This window comes from Corapipo altera, unplaced genomic scaffold (assembly GCF_003945725.1).
Source record: "Corapipo altera isolate COAL_440 unplaced genomic scaffold, ASM394572v1 61, whole genome shotgun sequence".
Lineage (NCBI taxonomy): Eukaryota > Metazoa > Chordata > Aves > Passeriformes > Pipridae > Corapipo > Corapipo altera.
Window position 1 is genome coordinate 2,058,946 of NW_020884910.1, and position 25,476 is coordinate 2,084,421.

Consider the following 25,476-nt stretch of genomic DNA (forward strand, 5'->3'; position numbering starts at 1 on the left):
ACATTTACTGAAAACGCAGTAAGTCAAATGACAGAAATCAGAAAGGAGACAAGCCATTGTTGGGGGGCTGCAGAAAGAAGAGAGAACTAAATGGATATGGCAAAAAGGTCAGTAGTGGTTTTACACAAAGTTGTTGGATGCAAACTTTGCAAGGGCACCCCTTGCAAAGGGCATGTGTATGTGTGGATAAAAAACTAAGATGCTTCCCTGTTCCAAATATACAGTCCCTATTTTAACAGTGCCCAAGCTAAGGTTCTGTAGTGCAATCAATTTTTGAAGCTCTCTGTGGCCACCCTAAAATAAATGGACAGATCACCACTAACCTCAGTTCCCTCCTGCTCATGCAGGCACACGTGCATGAACAACTCCCTCCTCCATCCTGCAAATACTTGAGGATATATGTGAAGTATTTATTTCATGGCCCACCTAGGGCTATGGTGGGAAAAGCAGGAATTTTGATGACAGGAATTTAAGCTCTTAAGTACTTTAAAATGAAGACATATAAGAAAAACAAAATAAAGCTCACTAATTACAAATGCAAGCATGTCACTGAGTCCCAGTCAGTCCATAACTCCCCTATCCCATCTATCTCTTTTACCAAAATAAAACATCTGCCAGGGCTTGCCACTTGTGACGATAACACTTGGGAAAACACAACAAAGACTTTGGGGTATTCACTGGTTTGGAGGTTATAATTTCAGTTTGGACAGCCACAAGAGCCTCCATCAAACCCTTGTAACTACTAGAAAGGAGTGTGGGGAACCACTAAAATCAGTGTAAGAGGCCACATCAAGGAAGGAGGAGCAAGAAAAGGAAATATATGAAAAATGGAACACATTAGGACAATACTGCTGCTGTTAGACTAATCTCAATGTACTTGCTCAGTGTACAGAGGAATACTGCACGCTGCTTCACTTAGGCTCAGGCACGTGCTTCCTCTTGCCTTCTGCCACTTCTCTCACTCGCAGTCCCTTATTGAAGATGGTAGCTCACCCCAGAATGTAAACAAAAGCAAATACCAAAAGATAAACCAAATTATAACCAAGAAGCAGGTTTCTCCTTTTTCTTTCTCTTGCAAAGACACAAGCCTTGCCTGCAGGCAGATACACTCTGTTTAACCCCAGTGGAGAAAAGCGTTTCACATGCACAGAAATACAGACAGAACCTAAGAGAAAGAAACTAAGTAGGGGTGCAGGGATCCTGAATATCCACCTCAAAAACAGAAAAATGCCAGGCTTTAAAGACTTTTGCTGTTTATCTTTACCAATGAGCCTACAATGAAAAACAAAGAGAGCACAACGGAATCACTAGCTGTGGCAAAGGGAGAGGACCTAAACCTGCTCTCTCAGAGTGCAGAGCTACAGTGGTGCATCCCATGCCTGAGCATACTATGAGACAAAATGAATAACACTTGTCAGCTCTTCTGTAAAGTCTATAAACACCAATTTAGTCAGTATAATCACCAACAATGAATTTTCTTGCTGTTCAGCTGTGTGTACTTTGAGGGGGTCCTACCTGTTTGCTGAAATGCTGTTCACACTATAAATTCTCCTGCATACCTTAATGCAGTAGCACTTATTAAAAATAAAGGTCCGCCAAAAAGCTTGATGTATAGTCTGAATTTAGGGTTATATAATCAGATCTTATAAAGAAACAACTTTATTTTACCCACAGGAATATGTGACCATCATAACAGAAAAGGTATGGCCAGAGTGCTTCTGGGTAGAGCAGTCAGAAACCTGGAATCAAGTAATTCCAAATATCCAAATACCCAAATGCTTTTACATTGTTCTGACAATAGAAAAGGGACACAGCAAGGGTATAAATTAGGGAAAAGGGATTGCAGTGAAGCATATATCTACACTAGCTGCTGTGGCTCACTATTTAATTCTTTAAGATAAACATGCTATCACGAATAAATCAAACCCAAAGAAAGACTCAAGGTTATTTAGGATTCTCTGAACAAAACAAAATAAAACAAAAAATTCCATGCCTTGTTCAAATGGAAGCAACCTTCCTGCTTTATATAGTGCTTTTGAATTAAGTTTCCCAGCAAGGAGAGACTATATAATCACAGAGCCCTTAACACAGGCAAAATCTGCCTAGTGGAGTGAAATCAAATCTTAGGTCAGTTTTATGAAGATTAGAAACTTTGGGCAGAAACATGCTAAATTATGGGGAACAATCCTGTGGCATCTTAAAGGGAGTATATGAAACTAGGACTACATATGCTTTCCCTGTCAGAGAAAATGGACTGAAGTCAACAAAAGAGAGTCATGCCTGCAGAATTTGGCCCACAGAGTATTGGTCCAATCAATTTTCAGGATTAAGCATAGATCTCACTGATGCTGACAAGAAAGGTCATGGTGTACATCCTCCCTGAACTGAGCAGCTTATTCATATTATGTTTGACAAACAAAAGCTCATTATGGGTGGAGTGTATGGGAAATCACCAATTTTCTGCTTCATTTCATTATAAGAATTTCTTTGAACCTGAACTTTGGAGCAAGAATCTAGGGAACTGATTGTTCGGAACACATGAAACTGGGAATAAATTCCAGACTTAAAGGACCTCTATCAGTTTCACAGCAGACCAAGCTACATCCTGGCATTAGGACAAAAGAAACAGGGCACCCCGAAAGACAATTAAACTTGTTGAAGATACTTGTGAAAAAGTAGTTCTGATTCCAATAAATGAAAGAGTGCCACTTCTTCCACCAATAAATAGGAACTATATATTTTTTACGAGTTATTCATACATCAAAAAAAAGAAAAAAAAAAGCAGCAGCAGATACTGGGGATTCGGTCTTTTCCTCTAAGTGGCACAGGTGAAGAGCAAGTCCCTTGTATGGAGTTCAAGCACCCCCTCTCCTGGGAGGCCCCCTATCTTTGGTGCAAGCACCCCCAAAGTGGGGGACTCTCCTCTTATTCAACCTTGCAGGGAAAAGCTTTAAAATCCCTTTCTGTCCCGGCACAGTAGAACAGAGCAACATTCTCTTAGCACAAGGTTCTCCCTCTCGTGGTGACAGTGTTACCTACTTCAACCGTTGTGTTCCTCAAAAGCTGTATAAAACAGAAGAGAAGTGCAAAAAGGAGCTGAGTATAAATGCTGTCGACCACAGAAACGTGAGACCATTGCCTGTATTAGCCCTGGAGGTCTACTTGGTCAACAAGGAGATGGAAAACGAAAGTAATAATGAAAACCATACATTAGAATAAAGCTAATATTTGGACAGTCTTTCCTTGATGTTTATACCATTCAAGAAAAGCAGCCACTGCAAGAATCTATAAACTGTAAAGTTGATATCACCTTCTGTTTTCTCTCTCCTTAAAAAGCAGAAAATATGCACATATGAAACGAGTTTCTTAGAAAATCACAATTCTTAAGATTAGTATTTCTTCAGAGAATGAAAAAGAAAGGATATATGTTCATAAAAAAGCAAGATTTCTGGATTCACAAATGACTGACTGTCTTTTATGTAAAAGATATGTTAAAATAGTGTTCACCAGCTGATTATTTTGTTAGTTTCACTTTCCTTTAGGCAATTGTATCTGTACACACTGCGTTCTAAAAGTACAATCTCTAGTGTGGATAATCTACCTGTTTGGTACCATCCTGTTTGTAAAACCACTTCTTAGCCTAAAAATATAAACTGTAAACTGTATAACATGCAAAATGAATTGAGGTGTTTAAAAAAAGCATTAGGAAAAATAAAAGGCAACAAAGAAGTTAAATCAAGAAAAATGTTAAACTAGTAATTATGTTAAATGAATTACTGAACCTCACAAAGGATTAGCAGGGCAAGTGTGGAATGGGTACACAGCCATTTAAATGATCTGGCATTCTCAGTCAAGTGAGAACACTTTCTAAAAAAATATGTATGATTCAGCATTCAGTCAAAGGAAAAGGCAAAGAGCATGGTCAGAAAATGTGGACCACTGAATCAGCACTCCGTTGCAGCAGCTATATGGAATTAATTTGGGAAATGGCACCTGTTTGGCTTAATGGGACAAAGCCCATCCTTCATGTAGTAGGGTAATCTAGTTTTGTTACCTGCGTAATTAATGTTGAGAGGATAGTCTCCTCCTTCCCTTACAAATGGGTATACACAGAGTAAAGAAAAGCCAGACTTAGAAATCACTGCTGGAAGACCATAACTTTTAAACTGCAAGTAGAAAGAAAAAGAATGTGGCTTCCACATAAGTGCAAATGGCAGGAGCCTGTAAGGAATGCTGGCACTTTTTGATTCCCATGCTTGAAGTTCTGATTGCAATACCCCAAGATGTGGCATAGGTAACTCCTTCCCTCTCTTCTCACTCCAAAATAACTATTTATTCACAGAGACACAGATTTGCTCATTCTCAGTGAAAGCACAATTTGTAATTGATGTGACCATCTCTCATTTTTTCCAGTATTCACAGTTAGGAGAAACGAGATATAATGAATACCTCCTCCACAACCCTCATCCACTTGGTTTTGTACATTTTCATTTAGAAGTGAAATGTTATCAACCAGAGGAGTGAAGATCAGCTGAGATGTACCTGAATTAGGAAAGCAAACATAAATTCCCACCCTCTCATAAGTTTGCACTCTCACTAATTTTGAATCAAGACTTCCTGCCTGGGACATCTGTTGCAAGATCAGAATACAGAAAGGACACAAAAAGCCATGAGGCTTGGGTGTCTACCAGCTTTCCCTGGGCTATTTGGATCTAGATGTTGACATATCCCTCCCTAGCGACATTTTTTTCAGCAGCTCTGTGGTGACAATTAAAATCCAGCAGGACTGACACAAAATTCAGACCCAGCAGGAATGTCCTATGAAGCTGGTGCAGGGAACACTCACCTTGAAAAATTTATGAACTGAAATTAAAACTTTCAGAGGTTGTTTTAATTTGAAAAAGGGGTGATCAGGTGGATAAATAAAGATGCAATTGGAATATATTACTAGCAGTAGATGGAGGTATTTCTTATCCAATTCCTAGCGAAATCCATTGGCCACATTCAGTATAACTATAGAGAGAGCAGTGTTTTTCTATCCCACCTTAATGCAGAAGATAATTTTAGGAAACCTTAAAACTTTAAAGAAACAGAACTTGGAAGGAGTGAAAGACCACTTGTGGCATCTTTCTCCAAGGCTAGGAATGGAAGAGGAAAGTCTGACATACACTTTTACAAATGAAATAACAGGACACCTTAGAAGAGAGCTAATAGATAACCTTAATTGTCTTGATTAATTGTTCTTCTGATATGAAAGGGTAGCAGGGAACAATCTCTAACTTTTTGTAGAGCCTAATACTGTTTTACCTTTTCTTTAAAAAAATTACTTTTCTACATCTTACTACATAGAGATTTAAAAAAAATTCTGAAAAATTGCTTGTAAAGACAATAAAGAAGCCAATAATATGAAAAAGCACACTAGAGCTGTAATATTGGTAAATGCTTCAAATAGCTGCAGCACTTGATTGGGTTGTGAATGATACATGTGAAAAATTATTTTTCTATGATCATAGGCAGATGCAAAAGTTAAATGATTATACTATGTATATATATTGATATAGAATTGCTATATATATTGTGTACTGTATGTTCTAGCTTTCAGAAATACTGTATTGTAGTGTACTGTACTTAACTAAGCAGACCTAAATAGCAACTTGTCATTTTCCACAAAGTCACTAGTACTGTTAACAAAAACCAAAAAGTCTATTTTCTCCAGTAAAAGAAATACATACTGTTACAGTCACAAGACATTTTGACTATAGAGAGACAATGTACATTTAACCAAAGAAAAACACCAAACCAAAATAAAAATCTCACCCCAAAATCAACCAGCCAAAACTGTTGCATTATCATCTTACTCAAAAGGGGAAGGGAAATGCCACCAATCTAAGAAGAGGAATAGCATTTACTTAAATTTTTATGACTGAAAATGAAAGAAAAAAAATCCCCCAAAACCTTCAATTATCCTGTCTGGACCAAGGAAAACCCCCTAGTCAGGCAAAAGAGTTAATAAAATGCTACTTTGGGGGCCAGCACAATACCAAAATAAGCAGCTGTAGCTAAACATACTTAATCATCCCACTAACTGAATAGGTGCAAAATGAGTTCTAGAAATCCTGCAGTTCTCATGGATTACATACTAATTAATCTTACTGACCAATTTCTTCTGCTTCTGAAAATCTATTGGTCTTCTAGACACACTAACCATGGTCCTGAAGAGATTTTGGCAAAGACCAAGGGAGAGAAAGTTACTTGTTATTTGGTAGTGACTGCACATTTGAAATGGATCTCAGATGACATGTAAAGATATTCATAATCAATATCTTTCAGAGTACATGAGGTGGGGAAAGAGCTGTTTGACATGGCACTTTGGAAACCAGAGATTCCAGACCTGGAATATTTTAGAGTCTCTTAATATACTGTGCTGCTACCTGTTTAAAGACTTGATAATTTCTTAGTGTTCTTTTTAAGGTAGAGTGAACAAGCAGGTTATTTTGCTTGGATTTTATTTCTTTGTAAGGTGAACATGTTGAAATTCAATGGAAATGAGTGACTGAACTCAACAGTATTGTTCCAGAGCTGTCATCCTCCATGGATGCCTATCTCTGCTAGTGAAGCCTGCTGAGATCAACTGGTTTATTTATTTTGTGGCTGAAAGACCACATAAGGCTCTGAGAGACATAAATCAGCCTTCCCTTCAGAATGAGTACTCACAAAAATACACTGGACCAAATCTGAGTATCACATTTTGAATGAGGGCAAACATCTTATTTGGGCAAACATCCAACTATGAGCATTTGGCTAACAGAACTTTTAAAATGAATATATATGTGCATATATACTGCAGGAGAAGCGTACTTATTTTCCACTAGTCATGCCAATGCTCCACAGTTAATATTGTAATCGTTGTTTCATCTAAACCCTTTCCTGCATCTAAACCAGGCATATCCACATGCTCAGTTAGCAACCTGTCTGTAAAGCCAGGAGGAGACAAGTGGCTCTCTACTTGGACATACACACACATACTCAGACATACATCTGCATGCACCCACACCCACACCCACACACCCACACACACACACAGGCCAAATAATTTGGTTTTATGCAAAGATCCCATGGGTACTAGCAGACTATGTGACAAATGAAAGTAAAGGACTTAATAGGAAAAATGAAAAGAAAGTTGGGCAGGTGAGTGAATGGAATCCTGCTTCCTGAATGCGATGATCCTCTCTAGTCAAACAGAGTATATTCAACATGAGGGTTGAACCTTCAGGGAACTTTATAAGGTTTAACAAAGAACACGGCAATATCCAGGTGGCAAAAAGAAAAGGAGCAAAGTGAAATAGAAAAGGTACCTAATTAAACATATAGATCTCCGAAAGATGTCTGTCCATGTAGTAGGAACTGGACACTGGAGAATCAGACAGTTAAGCACAACAATGAGTATCTAACCAAGCTCTGCACTTTTCCCAAGTGCCATAGGACTATGAACTTGGCAAAAAATCAAGTCAGCAGTATAAAGTGTAGAAGTCTGTAATTCTGCCTGGAAAATACTTAAGCAAGCAATGTTTTGCTACACTGGTAGCAGATTTTCCAGCAGGAAAAGTCCCAGTGGGGATCTTATGAAAACATGTGGATTACTGTAACACCTAAGCTCAATCTGACACAGAGCATTTAGGAGGGATGCTTGAGGTGTGGCTGCATGACTATGCATGAATTTCGCAGCACAAAGAGGGCTCAAGTGCTAATAAAGTTTGCATGAGGGGTAGAAACAAAAATGTCCCTATGGGTTGAACTGGATAGAAGTTATCACACAGGATGGGATATTGGTAGTTCTTTTGTTTGTGTAATGTTATTGCTGCAGCAAAAGGATATTTTTAGAATATGCTTTTCTTAAAAGGAATCGCAGCTAAACTAATCAAAGAGTCTATATTTATCACCAGTGACATGCATGCAATCCCAAAAGTGCCAATAGAGGTTGCACTGATAGAAATTCAGAACAGAATATGCCACTGGGAAGTAGCTTTTCACTGGATTTCTCTCTCCACTAGCACTGGAGAGGCTGGAGTCTGTAGTCAAATCACACAGCCTTACCCCCATATTATTGGTTTAGGAAGACCATTTACCCTCACGAGTTTTAAAGGGAGCTGATGCCAATCAACCCAACCAAAAGTAGGAGATCTCTTTGGAAGAGGACCGAACTTGGAGCTGTAACTGAAGGTAAGAAACAGCGGAAAAGCACCTTCCAATATGAAGAGAACACTAGGCCTCACTAATACTTCTTTCCTTCTTTCCTGCCCTTTGAAACAGGAAAACACAACATAACATTTTTCGTATGAAAGGAATGTTTTAGATAAAATTTTGCTATAGATACAAAACATAAGTACACTCCACACTGCTCAGATGCATTTCTGTTTTAAGGCATCAATTGTCCATGAGGCTGTAGTGTATTCAAGGTTGTAGTGTATTTGCTTCTGAAAGAAGTATCTTAATGCTCTTTGCTTTTTGAAAAATAGTTGATGTGTAAATTGGGAGATTAAAATACAGTTAACAAAGTGTTTAGAAGGCTCCAGAGAGGACTATGGAGAAAAGGAGGTTGAGGGGAGATTTCATCAGTCTCTACAACTACCTGAAAGGAGGCTGTAGTGAGGTGGGGGTCAGTCTCTTCTCCCAAGTAACAAGTGACAGGATGAAAGGAAATGGCCACAAGTTGCATAAGAGTAGGTTTAGATTAGATATTAGGAAAAAATTTCTTCACTAAAAGGGAGGTCTGGCATTGGAACAGGTTGCCCAGGAAAGTGGTGGAATCACTGTCCCTGGAAGTGTTCAGGACATGTGTGGATGTGGCATTTTGGGACATAGCTGAGTGGTGGGCTTGGCAGTGCTGGGTTAACTGTTGCATTCATGATCTTAGAGGCCTTTTCCTAATCTAGCTGTTTAGTTATCCGCACTAGGAAAAATTATATGGACATACATTCTTATCTAACATGTTTCTCAATTACATTTTCTTAATAAAAAAAAAAGATTCTTCCTTGTGTTCCCTTACACCAACAGGTTTACAAGAGTTAAGAATGCTTATTTTTCAGATAGGTCGTCTCTCTGTCATTATCTCTCTTGCGGACCAAATCTCTCTGTTCTATTCCAGAGAAAACATAACCCACCTTTTTTTTGGTCAGAGTTAGTTTGAAGAAAGGCACACACCTAAAGCTCTCTCCATATTTCCCACCTGAGTCATCTGTGAAAATATCTAGACACCTTTGCTCCTGCTGAAATGAACCGGATCACTGAGCAGCTTTAAGGGAAACTAGCTGAGAGCTTATTACTTCTTGCTGGACAAATAAGGTTAACAGCAGCAAGAACACTGACTTGGCATGGCCAGAACAAGCCCCTGATGGACATGAATCTAGCACTAGGCCACCTTCATGCACTTGACTGTCTTACTGGACATGCTGCAGGGACTTGCTACTTTCAGAATCTGCCCCTCTGCAAGGCCCTTCTACCTGTATTTGGTTTTTGTCAGCAGGACTGTCAAGGTTTTCAATTAATTACAAACTCAAACTCCAGACAATGTATTATCTGTAGTTTCCCTCATAAGCCTTTTTTCACAGCAGAGTTGTGATTGCTTAGGGGTCAAGGTGTTACTGAAGAGAAACCTTCTGGAAGCAGAGGAGGCTCAAAACCTCTCAGGGCCAAGTTCTCATCACATTACACCTCCTTCACAAATTTTCACAGTCAGCATAAAAACAAATCAGGGAATGTGAAAAGCAGCTATTTTGCTTTAGGCTGATCAGATGCTGATGCAATTAGGCTACCTGCTGGTTCTTTTCTATAAGATTTATTTCAATAACTCAGAAGAGCTGGATTGAAAGGGTTGGTTACCAAGGACTAGTCTTTCTTGGCAGAACAGCCACCAAGGGCTAATTTGATACTAATATAGAAGGGTTTGGGTTGGAGGGGACTTTAAAGAATCATCTAGTTCCAACACCCTCTGCAACTAGCAGGGAACCTTCCACTAGACCAAGTTACTCAGAGCCTCATTCAGCCTGGTCTTCAACACCTACAGGGATGGGGAGTCCACAACCTTTCTGGGCAACCTGTTCCACTGTCTTTACTCTTCTTGTAAAGAATGTTTTTCTAGTATCTAATCTAAACCTACCCTCCTTCAGCTTAAGACCATTTCCCCCTCATCCTATCACTACAAGCCCTTGTGAAAAGTCCCCCTCCAGCCTTCTTGTCAGCCCTCTTTAGGTACTGGAAGGCTGCCATAAAGTCTCCCCAGAGCCTTCCCTTTTCCAGGCTGATGCCTTTTTTTCCTTTTGAGAGGCAAGACATTTTCATCAGTGAGAGAGGACTTCCTTAGCATAACTGTCAGAAGGGTAGCAGATTTAGGCACACTGAAGATCTGGTCATGTTTGAAATGATTTAGGTGCTTCTGATTTTGGACTGGACTCAACACTCCTGTGAAGAGTATGTTTTGTACCTTCTCCCTTTGGGATTTGTTTTCATTATTAAGAGAGACAGCAAATGCTAGCATAATACTCACTAGAGGGAAGAGATCTGTTCCTCCATCATGTGAGTGATCCAGCATTAACAGAGTAGCTCCAGGTTGAAGGAAATCAATCAGTTTGGGGTTGATAAGAAGTGAAGGGGCTGATGGTATGTGGGTTATTACTCAACTCTCCTTTGGATGAAAAAGAAATCAAAAGAGGAAAAATGGGTTCCACTTGGCCTCTTTGATCTTAGAGCAAAAGGAAACCTCACTCACTTAAAGTCAATTAAATGCTACTCTTCCCTGTTAGCTTACTGTGAACTTGAGCTGTTTTTGAAGCTAACTAACAGCGTGGGCCAGAAGCAGGTCTAGTGAAAGCATGACAGATGTTGAGAAAGTGTCCCCAGAGTAGCTCCTGCAAAACATCTATTTCCCTTATAAGAGACTATTAATATGGGTTTTCTGAGATGAGGGACCAGATTGAAATACAATATTACAATTTATAGACTGATGTACTTTACTGGTATGTTCCCATTATTCATGAGTTGTGCCTGCTAGTCCACTGCAAGAGATCACTGTAGGAGAACCTCACTAATGCACACACCCCAGACATGCACACGGACACACTCAGTAGCTGTTCTCTCCTTGCTGATCAGCAGACACTGAGGTTGTGGTCCTGCATTCCTTGTGGATTCATATTTCCCAGGCAGACCTCAGTGGAATGGGCAAGAGAAGTTAAATTTTGGTTCTCTGATTTATGATTTCACATAATACAAGAACAAGAGTATTTCAAGGAACAGCAACAGAATTAACTTGAAAAGGAATCATTTCAATGAGGGGGTAATTTACCTGAGGAACTCACTTCCACAGGACAGCATGGGGCCCAGCTAGGAATTAATAAAATAGATCTTTAAAGGACAATGAGAATTACCTGCCACAATATATAATTTTTATATGGGATAAAAACTTAAAGCCATAAATTATTATGTCTTTAAGTTATAGGCAAGTAAATATTTTATTCAAATTTATATGTTTTTTATATGTACAAATAGTTAATGAGGGTTATAATAAATCTTCTCCCTTAGGCTTATTGATTTGTAATTATCCAACATGGGTCTTTCATCTTCATTCAAATCATCTCTAAGTGGCCACATGTCAGAGACAGAGTCCTGGGTGAGATGGACCACAGGGCAGATCTGCTCTGGCCAATCCTACATTTCCAATTCACTTCACCAGCCTCAGCAGCAGTAAGAGAAGGCACTTACTTCTCATTTACTCTAAGGCTTCCTTTATTGCACTTTTGCCTTTCAGAGAGGCCTGGATTTGTAAGCTTGAATTTATGTTCTATTTAATGCCCTTTTCCATTACCAAAGCAATATAAAGAGAGCTTAAGGGAAAGTGAGAATCAGGCTCAAGGAATGCAGGATATTGCATGCTTCATCAGAAGGATGTGTGCTACAGTCTGTGTTTTCTCATCTGTATCATTTTATCAGGTGTTTGGCAGGAAGCCTTTTAAGCATAGTGAGATGAGATTCGCTAAAACACTGTCAGCAGTGGTTTCCAGATCACTGTGACTGCCATTCTTTCTGCTAAGGAATATTGTAGCAATACATGAAGGCTGAATATACCTGCAACATTTGGATATTATAGTTGTTTCCAAGTAGCATAAAAGTATTTCAAAGATGGGAGGAAACATTACTTAAAAGAATTTAACGTTGTAAAAGACAAAGGGGGTTATGTTTGAGCTCCTAAATTCACAGTGACCTGGCAAGCACTTTCAGCTACATTAGCAGTCATGATGGAGGTTGCTTCATGTTTTACAAAATCAAGTCTCGAAGTTCAACAAAATCAGTTAATATTTCAGGCACTCATTTGTGAAGATCTTGGCCTAAATTCTTTGACAAGTGTTTTAGAATTCAATCTAGTAAGCCCTAGCTTTACTTGAAGAACTTTGTTTATTTATTTTATTCAATTGGCACCCTCCATTCATTCACTACTGATCTTTAATTCAAATTTATTAGACCTCATAAAAAGTTTGGATTTAAAAGATGATGCTTCTTTGATTTAGGGAAGGATGAAAACTGAAGGATTAAAATTTGGATAGGATTTTTCTCTCTAAACATGATAGTTCTTGGATTTTGGTGGATGTAAACCCTGATTCTTGTTTCCTGCTTACTGGTATATCTCTTCTGGTATCAGAACCATATTCCAGAATATGCTACATCTTGACTACAGTTCACCAGAGTTACAACAGCAAATTAAACAGCTTTTCCCCTACCTCAGATGACAAATGAGCAGCTACATATTTTTAAGCTGGGTAAAATTTTTCACTTGTTCCTCATATGGGATAACACTCTTCTGTACTAAAGATCTCAGAAGAAAACAACCTTTCCCCAGAGAAAAGTCTCTAATCCTTTTGTCTAGGTTCACTTTCCCCATTTTCTTCCACACCTTTGTCTCCAGAACCTTTGTTTTCTGCCTACAGATTTAATGTGCCTTTGCATGGCAGATACTAATTCTCCCTCTCTGTGTCCTGGGCTTTGTCTTTTCACTTCTTGGTTTACATGCTGGCATTGCTTTTTCCAGTATGGTTAAAACAACAATATTTGTTAACTAACTTGTGCTCCTTCTCCAGCCCCTTGAGCTACCCAAACAAACTGATAACACAGAAAGACATTACCATAAAAGAGACTCATTTGCTCTGGCACTCACCTCAAAGCCTCTCTTATGCTGCAGATGAGAATCAGGGCTTCAGTGTTTAGGATCTGCTGAACAATACCTTGCAGGGTATAGAAAGATTCTGAGACTGAACCACCTGTTAGGGTTTTTTTCCCAAATAAATTGTAATGGAACAGGCATAAAACATATAAATGAAGTTACCTGTATTGGATGACAGACATCTGATAGAGAAGCCGCAGGTGTAAAGAACACACAAAGTTGTATATGGAGATCTATCAAGTCAACAGTTAGAAAGTTGTCCAGCATAAAAAAATGTCTCATGTGAAATGCTCAGTGTTCACAAGCAAAGTTCTGTAAACTTAAGAAAGCTTAATTTAAATATAAACACAAGTAAAAGCTAAACTAGCAATTTCTCTTTTTTTTTCTTTTTGCATATTTTTGTTAGGTGCTTTTTCTCTGCCTAAAATATGAAGTCCAGAGTGCAGCTGGTGTAAGTCCTCACTATAGATTTCAAGCAAGACAGTGTCAGACACTGATCCAACTGAACTAAGGACCCACGTACTTTGGGAGTTGGCTTTGGGGGAAAAATTCTTACACAGATACACAGAAGACAACTAGGGAGAACACCAGTTCAAACACAGTAAAACAAAATACAGAACACTGACATATATATGCAGATCAGGAATCAATCTTTCACACTGATCCTACATTCCTTGCATAGCTTGGTATATGCAGAGAATGCGGGATGTGGCCCTTCCATTAGACATTTTTGCAAATGAAGGGAAGATTATTTGCAATGGTAACATTTTAAGTTATTTTGGCATCAGCACAAATTACCAGGGGCAGGATCAGATTCCCACACAAATATGGAAGCTCTCTAGCGAGCAAGGCAGGGATGAGAGAACAATACAGCAGATTAATTCTTGTCCAGTGACCAAAAAGAAGGGAAATCCTAGTTATTACACACTTCCAAAACTTTCATTATTTTTTCAAATAAGAAGAAAGACTACAGATTATATCATTCCCAAAACCAAGGAAACATTGCTAGAAAAATCTCTTTCTCAAAAGAAACCATCCTTCAGCAGAAATAAATTCTGAGATGGAACCAAAAAAGAAACAATAGAAGCTTGGTAAGAGCCAAAAAGAGAACCATGTAATTCAAAAAACAAAGTAGCAGTTCAAATGATACTGCAGGATGCACAAACACTAGTAGATAATCTCACAGATGACTTCACAGAGCCCCTCATCGACCCAGGTAATTCTTGATTCCATTAGAAAAGAGAGAGAATAATACTAGAAAAGAAAATTAAGAAACATCCTTCCTCTTTTTTAAAATAAAAATCAAGATCATCTCCCCTCCCCCCCTCTATCTGGAAGCAGGTTAGCTAACCTTAACAGTCTCAATTTAAAATAAAATATATATTTTTATATATATTCATATATATAATAAAAGAGAAGATATTAGTGGCAGTGTATGCAAAACAAAAAAGAAAACAAAGAAAAATTACTTTTAACAATCTCACTTTTTTTGTTTTTTTTACACAAATACTGTTGTAAATATATTAAAAAAATCAGCATTCTATCTGGTAAACGTCACTTTTGCCCCTCTATAAAATTTTGAATTAAAAAAGTCCCAAGAACTCTTATTTTTAAATTATTATTCCCCTCCCCACCCACCCTCTATTCCTCTTTCTTCCACAAGAATAAATCCTGATGCAACTTTTTTTTTTTTTGCAAAGATTGTGGGAACTAACCCTTCTCTTGTACCTAGATCCATAGGTTGCAACCTCTGATATCTTTGATTTTCCTCTGTGTTTCTCTTTGCCTTCTGTGAAAGTCCCTCTTGATTGTGCTGAGGCCCTGTGCTCAGCGAAGACACTGAATAAATTACAAAAAGCCACCGTTGCTCGTTGTCTGAATCTTCTTGGTTTCTGCTATAAGGTGGTGGTGGTGGTACGAGAAAAGCAGCGGGGAGGGTGCGCCAGAGAGCGTGGGATGGAGCAGAATCCAGGTGAGGAACCTCTGATTCTTTTTCCTCACCCTGCAGGGACTCCACACTATCCAAGCCACACTGCCTCGCATTCCCCTCAGCCCTTTTGTGTGTTTGTGGATGCGTGTGTGTGTGAAAAAGCAGACTCGTGGTGGAAACCAGCAGGGCCTTGTTTCCTCTGGTTACTGCTCAACCAGAAGCAAAATATTCCACAGTTCTAACTGGATACTGTGAAGTCCAAAAGCGGTCAGCAATGTGAATTATGTCCATTGAAACACTGCAAGCGGTGTACTTATAATGACAGTAGGCCTTGTAGATTTGTAGTATATTTTGTTTTGTTTGTTTTTTTTGTAGTGCTCTTCACAAGTGAGAAAAAAAGATTTTTTTTTTTATTATTTTTCTGTCTGTTTTTTTTTTAATTTTTTTTGTGGTTTTTTTTTTTGTTGTTTGCTTTTTGTAGTAAAGAAGGGTTGTATTTAGAGGCCAGTAGCTAGAGATCCAACCAGTGGAGCTCATGAAGCACTACCTGGCCTTAAGGCCACCATCCGAGGGAGGCTGGGAAAATTATTATTCACCCAGCCTCCGGAAATGTAATGTACCAGCAGGCAAAAAACAGTTCTTCATGTAGTACAAAAACAACAAAACAAAATGAACCCAAAAAAAGGAGGAAAATAAAGGTAAAAATGAAACAAAAATAATTTCTTAAATTCTAGTGCCATAGCTTTCTTTTTTTTTTGTTGTTTCTATTTTTGTTGTTCATAACAAAGAGAGAGAGAGAGATTCTACTTATCCGTCTGACACATGCATCCTCATGTGGTCGTTGAAATGCTCGATTTGGTCAAACTTAGCTGGACAGACAGAGCAGACGTACGTGGTCCCCTCCGTGCAGGCCACCACCCCGGCGGGGACAGCCCTCGCGCCGGTGCCGGTGGCTCCAGGCGTGCCGTTGGTGGCACTGTGCAGAGCCACATGCCTCTCCAGCAGGGTCTTGTGGGAGAACTTCTTCTTGCAGATGTAGCACTCGTAGGACTTCTCCCCACGGTGGAGACGCATGTGCACATTAAGGGAGCTCTTCTGGGTGAAGCGCTTGTTGCAGATACTACACTGGTACGCCCTCACGCCGGTGTGCGTCACCATGTGTTTGATTAGGTAATCCTTTAAAGAGAAGGAGCGCCAACAGATGCTGCATTGGTGTGGTTTCTCACCTGTCCATTACAAAGAGAGAGAGAGAGAGAGAGAGAGAGAAAGAAAAACAGACAAAAAAAGAAAATCGTAAAATTAAACCAGCCCAGTAGAATGGTTGGCAATAAACTAATGGTAAGTCTTATGGGGGTCTTTGAAGAGCTGCTCTGGTTAACGAAGAGTAATTCTGTTAATAAGTGTGTTTTGATACACAACCGTTTTTGTAATCAGAGGTTACAAATGCTTTACAAAGGGGGCTGTAGGTATTCCCCATCCACGTACAGTAAAAAAGAGTTCAGGTGATCTCTTCAAGTTCACACAGTAGGAATTAAGACAGGACTGGAGTTAAAATGTCCAGATATCTACACTCAGTTTCAATGGCACAGCCTCTTCTGGCCGTGTCCTCATGCTCATTTCTAGACAGGTGTTAGCCAGGTTACTTTACCTTTCAGTGCCTCCATTTCCCTGCATGCAACCTGCGTGCAATAAAAGCATGGACAAAGCTAGTGATTACTATATAGCTGACCTGTAACACGTTTATTTTGGCCAAATTGCTTTGCCTTTCTCAGAAGAGAAATGCTAGAGATTGCCAAAGGAATCCAGTGCTTTATAAGAGGTTTACATTTGTTGCCTCCTTTTTTCTGGTCAAATCTCATAGATGAAACATGGTTAAGAGTAACTGAAAAGGGAACCTCAGTATACAGAATTGCCCAGACTGGCCAGCACCATGTGAAGGGCAACCTAACAGACAAAATTATAGTGTAAGAGACAGGAATTTTAAATGATTTTACTGCCAATTAAATAAAACACCTTATGAGGTAAATCAGAGATAAAAAATACTCATGTAATCTACCACATTGCCTTGGATCTCCAGGACTGCTGTAAAACTGATTATGGTAACTTGTATAACTGAACTCTGATCATGAACTCTGACAAACAAGTGACTACAACGATGAACTGGGAAAATTACTCAACTGAGAACATACGACTGCTTTGTTCAGGCTACTCTGAAATCCTCCTCATGCTCAGAGTTCTTCTGGGAAACAATGCCACAGTCTCATGTTTCATGGTATCAAGCAACGTTTTCATGATATGTTGTTGCATTAATAATGTAGACAATAACTAACACCCTGGATGCCCCATCAAAAGCTACTTTTTAATTTGTTTTCTGAATCGCTTGTGGTATATTTCAGGTTTGGTAATTCATCATCCCCAAAGCTGTTAGAGAGAGAGAGCTCTGTAACAATCAAAATTATTCTCTGTTTCACTGATTGAAAAAATTATTTTCCTGTGGTTATTCTGCAATTTCCCATCTAGCAGAGATTTTTCTTTATTATTTTTTTTTCTTTTCACAGACATCCTGCTTCCTCCTTTTTACAGTCTGTCTGCACTGTTTTAAATCCTGAAGAGTCAATCTTCAGGGACCATGACACGCCTGTGGTAATATATAATTTACTCTTTGTATAGTGAGATTACAATATGCCAGTTATACTCAATTTTAATAGGAGATAATTAATATGGATTGGATGTGAAGGACCTACTTTTTTATCTCTCTGAGTCTCTGTTCCTTTTTATTTCATGGTTTGCATATATGATGGTGACATCCATGAATGAAGTCCACTAGCTGCTCTTCCTTGCACTCATGAGTTTGTCCCCATTTGGTGAAAGACACTTGGTCAAAACACTGAGTCCTTACTTTCCTGATGGCTTTGCCAAACACAATAGTGAAATTAGTGCAGACAGACCAATTTGCTTGACACGTTATGTGGAAAATGATAGTCTGTCAGTTAGAATAACATCTGATTAACTTAAAAGAGACCGATTATATTTACAGTGCTCATTTTTGCCTGGGGAAATATATGTCCGTCCCAGAGTTTGTAATAAGTTGGTCTCCTCCACTCTAGACCCTGTTAGGACTATGCTATAAAAACACCTTAATTTTTTCCTGCATATGTTCCTAAGAGACACTGAGTTCTGGCTTTTTAACCTCAGTTTCAAAGCCTTCCCGAGAGTTTTCCTCTCCTAAGAATCTCAAAACTTTTTATTTGTTTTTTTTTTTTGTTTGTTTGCATGTAAATATATGTGCTTCCTCAGTGAGCACTGTAGATTCTTTATTCCCATGATTCTTCTTCTTGAAGTCAGAGAAAACTTTGCTCAGTGAGTTAAATGTACATGTTCGTCCTTTTGCTTCTTTATTTTGTATTTGGCTGGTATTAGACAGCAATGTGGGGCACTTAGAAACATAGAATCACAGCATATCCCGAGTTGGAAGCAGAAAAAGCAATGTCAGTGCCCGGCCATGGTCCCTTTGGCATGCTTTTTCCAGCTCCAGCGTTCCTGGAGATGTAGCCTCTGTGGCTCTTTGAACCCTAACCCTAACCATAATGGATGCTTGCTCTGACACTGAGGCCAGAATCCTAGAGTGTTCTGAGTTGGAAGGGATCCACAAGGATCATCAAAGTTCACCTCCTGGGCCCGCACAGGAGCACCCCAACAGTTACACCATGTGCCCAAGAGCATTGTCCAAGCACCTCTCAAATTCTGTCAGGCTGGTGCCATGACTACTTTGCTGAGGAACCTGTTCCAGTGCCCAATCACCCTGTGGGTGCAGAAACTGTTCCTAATATTTAACCTAAATCTACCCTGAGACAGCTTCATGCCATTCTCTCATGTTCTATCACTGGTCACCAGAGGGAAGAGATCAGTTCCTGCTCTTGCACTTCCCCTTGTGAGGAAGCTGTAGACCACAATGTCTCCTCTCAATCTCCTCTTCTTTAGGCTGAATAAGCTAAATGACCTCAGCTGCTCCTCATATGACTTCCCCTCATCCCATCACCATGGGTGCCCCAGATTACGGTGGTATGGAGGCAGCAGTGTTGGGGCCCTGCACAGACACTGCATCCATTCTAGCACTGCATTTCCACAACACTGTGTATCTTGGAGAACAACATTGCAGGATACATTAAAGCCAGTTTGTAGGGAACATGGAAAAATACTGATCTCTAGTATGTTTGCATCCACGTGAAAGAAGAAAAGGAGGTTGGTTTCTGTTGCATGGAAAGCTACACCAGACTGTAGTTTTCGGAGCATAAGAACATACAGAGATTTGAAGACCTTTAGATTGTTGAATTCTGGTTTATGATTAGACTCCTCCATGACTTCTCTTGTGAGCCCTCCAAACAGAAAGACTAATTCAAACATTTACATGTCCTAAATCTTTCCCTTTTTCTGTAGATCTTTTCCAGAGCCACTTTGCCTGGCTTCTTTGACCAGGAAAAGGGAAAATAACCCCGACAGTGGGAACAGCTGCCTGCTCTCCATTTTTGTAATGATCCTGTCCAGCACTACACAAGGTAGCAGACATCCTATCTCTCAGGCTGCACATACAAAGATTATTTTCAAAAGGGTTTTCTGAAACCCAGCCCTCTGTTGGTTGAGGTGTAATTATTCTCCCAGACATTCCAGGAGCCAGTTTGTTCCTAAATGAATTTTGAAATAGTTTATCTCCCCAAATCTCTCCTTGCCACCACAGTTCATTATTCTGGGCATTCTCAGACCCATACAAATATAACATTAATTAATGATTAGAGATGCCTATCAATTTTCTTGGTTGGCATTATGTGTAATAGCTAGGAATGTTTTAAGGTCAGGTCTTCCAGTACTACTCTTTATCTGACTCCAAATAAAAAGTGCAGTGAATAGCTTGGGGGTAGGAGAAATAAAGCACCCAATCTCAGTGAAATTATACGTGAAAATGCCTTTCTAGCTTTTAGACCAAGGATGCAAGGAGATATATTTGAATGTGTTCTGAAGGAGATATTTTTCTGAATAAAACAACACTATGTACGTAATATTTTAGCTACACATCCATAACAGAAAGATGAAGAACATAAACAGATACAAAGGGTAATCTTGGGATTCAGGACTCTTGATCCTTGCAATTATACATTTTGTACCAGTCCTGAAATGTTGATCTTTTTGTACACGTACATGTCTGCCTCAGATGTCTAGAGCAGTTTTTCATTTAAGTGATAAATATAGGTAAATTGAAGTTAAAAGTTTACATACGCACATGGAATTGAAGTCTATTGCATACAACTGAGAGGCATGACCTACATTCCTCCCATACTTTGGGTAATTTTTCCAGGTTTCTACTCCACGTATCACAAACCCAGCATTTATTTTAAGATCTGATGTTAACAAAACCACTGCTTGGTGAAAGAAATATTTACTCTTTCTCTAAACTAGAATTTCTCTCCAATGTCATAAAGAGCTGAGGGCTAAAGCAAGCAAAATTTAGTCCTGAACTCATGATAGCTCCTCCATGTAAGATACATATATCTCCTTGCTTTGAAGTCTCATAACTTGAGAAAGCTAGAAAAGGCAGTTTTGGTTCAGTAGAAAATATGGTTACCTATATTGTCTCAATAGCTCATAAACCATATACTAAAGCAGCTGCATTTTTAAACAAAAAAGTGCTGATGTTGTGTTCTGTTGCGTTTTACATATATTCTTTCAAAATTTTCTCATTGAAACCTATGTTTCTGTACTCACAGCTAGTGAATTATCTGACTTTCCAAGAGAGAAGGGATTACAGCAATCAGTTTCAATGTAGTACAGAAAGACCTCTTTCCCTCCTTCCTTACAAAACTCCCAATTTATTTTCTTATAGGAATATGTGAGATCAAGAAAATATGTGGCAATGTGCGTAACATCCAGGTCTGGTCCTACTGCTGCAGCTCCATCAGTAATGACTTTGCCCTAACCTCATGCCAATTATCATCACTTGAGCTTAAACCCCTGTAGCTTTAAAACCTACAGGGGTATGCCCTTTCTTAGTAGATACAGTTTTTCTTATGACTTATTACAGTTTCCTCACACCACCTCCACTTAAGGTTGCCTGGTCACCTTGCAGGATACAACAAATGCTTACCATTTCCTTGGACAGATGCAGGGCACATTTTACTCCAACTAAAATGAGCTTGTTTCTGCACCATGCACAGTTAGGCCCCTGCATGAGATCTGTATGTTTCTGCAGAGGCTCAACTTCAGTGCAGTAAGCTTGGGAAGTGTTTGGTGACACCCTGGATAACCCCTCTCTTCTGTTTGTGTTGGGGGCTGGCATGTTGGCAAATAGACTCTAAGTCCATGGTTGTAAAGGACTTTCTCTGGCTTCATATATAAGCCAAAGGGAAGTGCTCTTACCTGTGTGTACAAACATGTGCTTGACATAGTTCTGTTTGGCGGTGAAAGTCTTGTTACAGAGAGTGCACTCGTAAGGCTTTTTTTCGCCTTGCCCACCCGCTGTGCTGTGGCCCGCAGACGGGGCCAAGGGCTGTGGGGCTGGCAGCTGGGCAGTAAAGGTTGACAGGCCAGGCTGGGACACTGTCACAAACTGTGTCTGTTGGCCAGCTAAAGGCTGGGGCAGGCTGAAGAGAAAAGGTTTAGGGCCACTGCCAGCAGACTGCGTGGTGAAAAGGGCAGGCAGATAGGTGTTGCCAGCTGTGCCAATGACCTGAGTGTTGCTGGTCAGAGTCAGTGGCATCCTCAGATTGCTGGTGAGGGTTTCTGTCTGGCGTAAGTAGATCTGTGTGGTTGGCAATGGTTGGGCAACAGTTGTGTTGACAGAAGGCTGCAAAGCCCCCTTTTCGGTGCTGTTATTGACTGTGAGCACTTTGCTGTCCATTTCAACGTCATTGCTTCTCTCTGGTGAGGAAGAGTTGGCATCTACATGTTGCTGCTGCTGCTGCGGCTGAGTGCCATCAGCAGGGACGTCATTTTGATCTGCTTGAGAAGGTTCTTGCTGCCCATCCCGGCCCAGAGCAGCCATAAACTGCTGCTCCATGGAATCAGGCTCAGTGCCAATGGAGGAACTGACGCCTGAGTCAAAACTCTCCCCTTTGGGCTCACTCTCAGTGCCTTCTGCTTGGTCAGTGTCCTCAGTGCATTCCTCAGACTCATTGCGCTCAAGGATCTGCACCCTCTGTTGGCCATAGTAGTCATAGTCATCCTCCATCTCCTGCTTAATATGGATGTTGCCCATCAGGGTTTGAATTCGGACAGGGCGCGGCTGCTTGCGGCAGTGTGTGGTCTCTGGAGTGGTGGAGAGGTACCGCTCCATCTGTTGCGACCGTTCATGGATCCGGGTAATCCAGCTGGGATCTTCTATGTGATGGTCCCTGGGGAGTCCCAGGGCTGTTTCATGGTGGCTGACCACAGCTCCACTGTAAAAGGAGCGCTCCCCACTGCCATTTTGCATGGAACAGGCATAGAGGGCCGAATAGATCCTGTCCACACTGTGCTGTGAATGGCTCTGCAGGTAGCCAGACTCTGTGTCGGTGCTCTGCCCCGAGGTGCCTGATTCGGGTGTTCCTCTGGGTGTCTCCTGGCCAGAATCCTGAATCACTGGGTAGACCTCTCCCACATTTTGCGAGACAATCCTTGTGCACTCATCGATCACAGTCTTGATCTGCAGGATGCTGGCAGCTGTGAGGATTTGGAGGGCCTCTGACTGTGAGACCCGCAGCACCCCGCTGTACATGAAGTCAATGAGCTTTTGCACAGACTGGACTGACACCACTGAGGGGATCTCGATGTCACTGTAGCCCAGCAGCAATTTGTCCTGGAAAAAGGGGCTGCCAGCCGCCAGCACACAACGGTGGGCGCGTAGCATGCTCCCGTGGATGCGGACCGTCACGTCACAGAAGTGGCCACGGTTGCGCTGCTCGTTGAGGGTCTCGAGCACAGAATTGCTGAAGTTGTGAAGGTTGATGCTATGAATGCGCTCTGTCATCCCCTTGCAACTGATGTTACCTGGAGGAAAGCAGGAGACAAAAAGAAAAAAAAAAAGAACAGATTGAGTCTTGTCCTCTGCAGGGCCACAGTCAGAGCACTGGCAAAGGTGACTGCCCACTGGGTAAACAAAAGTGACTGCACTGTAAAAAATCACATTCAAGGGCATTGGTAAGAAGACATCATTTTTATAAGGCCAGGAGTAAATTTTGCTACTCATTTGCATATGCTCAAGTCCTGAATTTTTGGGCAAAAGCAAATGAAGACAGGTGTAGCTGGGCCTAAATTCCAATCATATTACTGGGCCTATTGGTTTTTCTGGCTTTAAAAAGCTTAGAGCCAGCCAATTATAAACACTGAGCACATGGATTAAAGCTGGATTTTAAACTGTTTGGATGTGGACCCATGCCAGAAGAGATCAGAATCTTACTTTAATGACCCCAAGTTGTTAATGCAAAGAATATATATGAAAATGTGATTTCTATCTAGATTGGTATTTTAAGGAATGTGGATCCTATGTTTCACAGTACAGTGAAAAAAACTGGCAGTTACTTTGTAAAATCCAAATCTGGTTCAAGATTTAGGCTGTAAATGTTCCTAAAATCCCACGCACAGTTTTGTCTGGGTTCTGGTTTAGAACATTTGCTACCCAATAGTAACAAACAGTCCTCTGAAAGAACCCAAAGCAAGAAGTTAACATGAGCTGTCCCCTTAATTTTTAGCATATCCCAAGTTCTGACTTGCAGCAGAATGCCATCATATAAAAACAAATGTTCTCCTGCTGTTATTTACTTGACAGAAACTGGAAAATTACAGACATTTACTCCAAGGAAGATTTTGTCTTAGTTTGGCTGGATAATCTAAATAGAGAACAGTTTAGAAAAGCATCTAACCAATTTGGGTACAGAGCCAATATAATCTTCAAATTTAACTTTTACAAGTGACTGAAAAGTAACTTCTTAATCTCTTTACCCACTGTTCCCTATTTTCATCTTGCTTCCTTTGGTTTTAATGCTTTTCTATTTCCTTTCCTGTTCTTTACCATTTTTAGTTCTATTCGGATTTTGATGGGCAGAAACTGTTGTTTCACCTTTTAACTCTGAAGAACCAACTGCCTTTGGAATGGTAAACAAAATAGTATTAATAATTTTCTTCTCTTAGCATTTGTAGCACGTACATCACCTTGGTTCCTAGAAAAGCGTGTAGAGAAAAGTAATGCTAAATCACCACCAGTATTACAGACATTTTATCTTGAATATTCCTACCTAAAGCTACAACCCCTCTTGCCACAATTACTTGTCAATGTGTGAGGATACAAAAGGAAAATTTGGTAAGCAAGCACGAGTAAATTAAACTATCTTATTGTCATTGTCTGACAGAAATATACAGAGCAAATAAATAGCATTGATAGCATCAAAAGCAGTGCCTTTTAACCCAGCAACATCTCTCTAGTCCACCCTAAGAAGTGCTTTACATCTCATACATGGGCACTAGAACACTATTCACTGCAATTTGCAGGAAAATGTGACATCTTCCCTGCTCTGCCTTTTCCTTCCCATTTATTCACTTCTGACATCTCAAGCACCCTCTATTCTGGTGGTTCAAAGAGAAACCATCTTGGACACAGGTGGTTGTTTTAATTCTCTGAAGTAGCTAATGATAAAAGGGAAGCACAAAGGTCAGGAACTGGAAATCACGATGGGCCTGGCTGTCTGAAGAAGTCTGATGTTAACAGATGTAAACCAACCAGTACCAGAAGGGTACTAATTGCCATGTGTGATTAGCACACTGCAGGGATGCTCACACAGCAGAAACAAGGAGGAAACTACTAACAGTATGATGGAGGTTGTGAAATACTTCTGTCTTGTTCATAAGCTTAGTCAGGAAACCAGAGTTTCTTCCTCTGATGAGACTGACCATAGGACTGGAAAAACATCTTAGGCATTCAAATACATTGCAACTATTATTACACAAAATAACGTACAGAAGAGATGTATTTCCTTCTTCCAGACAGAGTAATTCTCCAAATGCTTACAGGGCAGTTCAGGATGCTTCCCTTCCCAACATGTCAGATCACACAAGAATCCAAAATGTATTTACATAAAAAGTCGGAATCCTTGGCAAAAGCTTTGTTCTGGTGAAGCAACAGAAGGGTGGAAAATTAATGATAAATAGATGACACATCTTTTCAAGACCTACTGTAGGCCACAGCAAATGACTGTATAGCTACCCATTTATCTCTGTCTTGAGTAGTATCAATGACAACTTGATTTGATCCTAGGACTGTCTTTTCACAGAAACATGACTTTATGTTCTGCTTTGTCAAATGAGGTATTTGATAATA

At 40.1% G+C, this 25,476-nt stretch overlaps 1 protein-coding gene across 29 annotated transcripts in view; it reads right to left on the reverse strand.

Moving 5' to 3' along the window:
• Positions 1–25,476, reverse strand: part of ZBTB20 (zinc finger and BTB domain containing 20) — a 502,167-nt gene that overhangs the window by 10,491 nt on the left and 466,200 nt on the right. For 25 of the 29 annotated variants that reach the window (XM_027653327.1, XM_027653324.1, XM_027653323.1 and 22 more), the window contains 2 exons: positions 21,546–23,153; positions 14,858–16,363 (listed from right to left, as the gene is read on the reverse strand). In XM_027653327.1, coding sequence (XP_027509128.1) covers positions 15,945–16,363; positions 21,546–23,133 — 2,007 coding nt within the window. In that variant the 5' untranslated portion in view covers positions 23,134–23,153 and the 3' untranslated portion in view covers positions 14,858–15,944. Of the gene's footprint in view, positions 1–14,857; positions 16,364–21,545; positions 23,154–25,476 lie in introns of those variants that run through there. The other 4 variants (XM_027653336.1, XM_027653338.1, XM_027653342.1 and 1 more) reach the window with 2 other exon arrangements.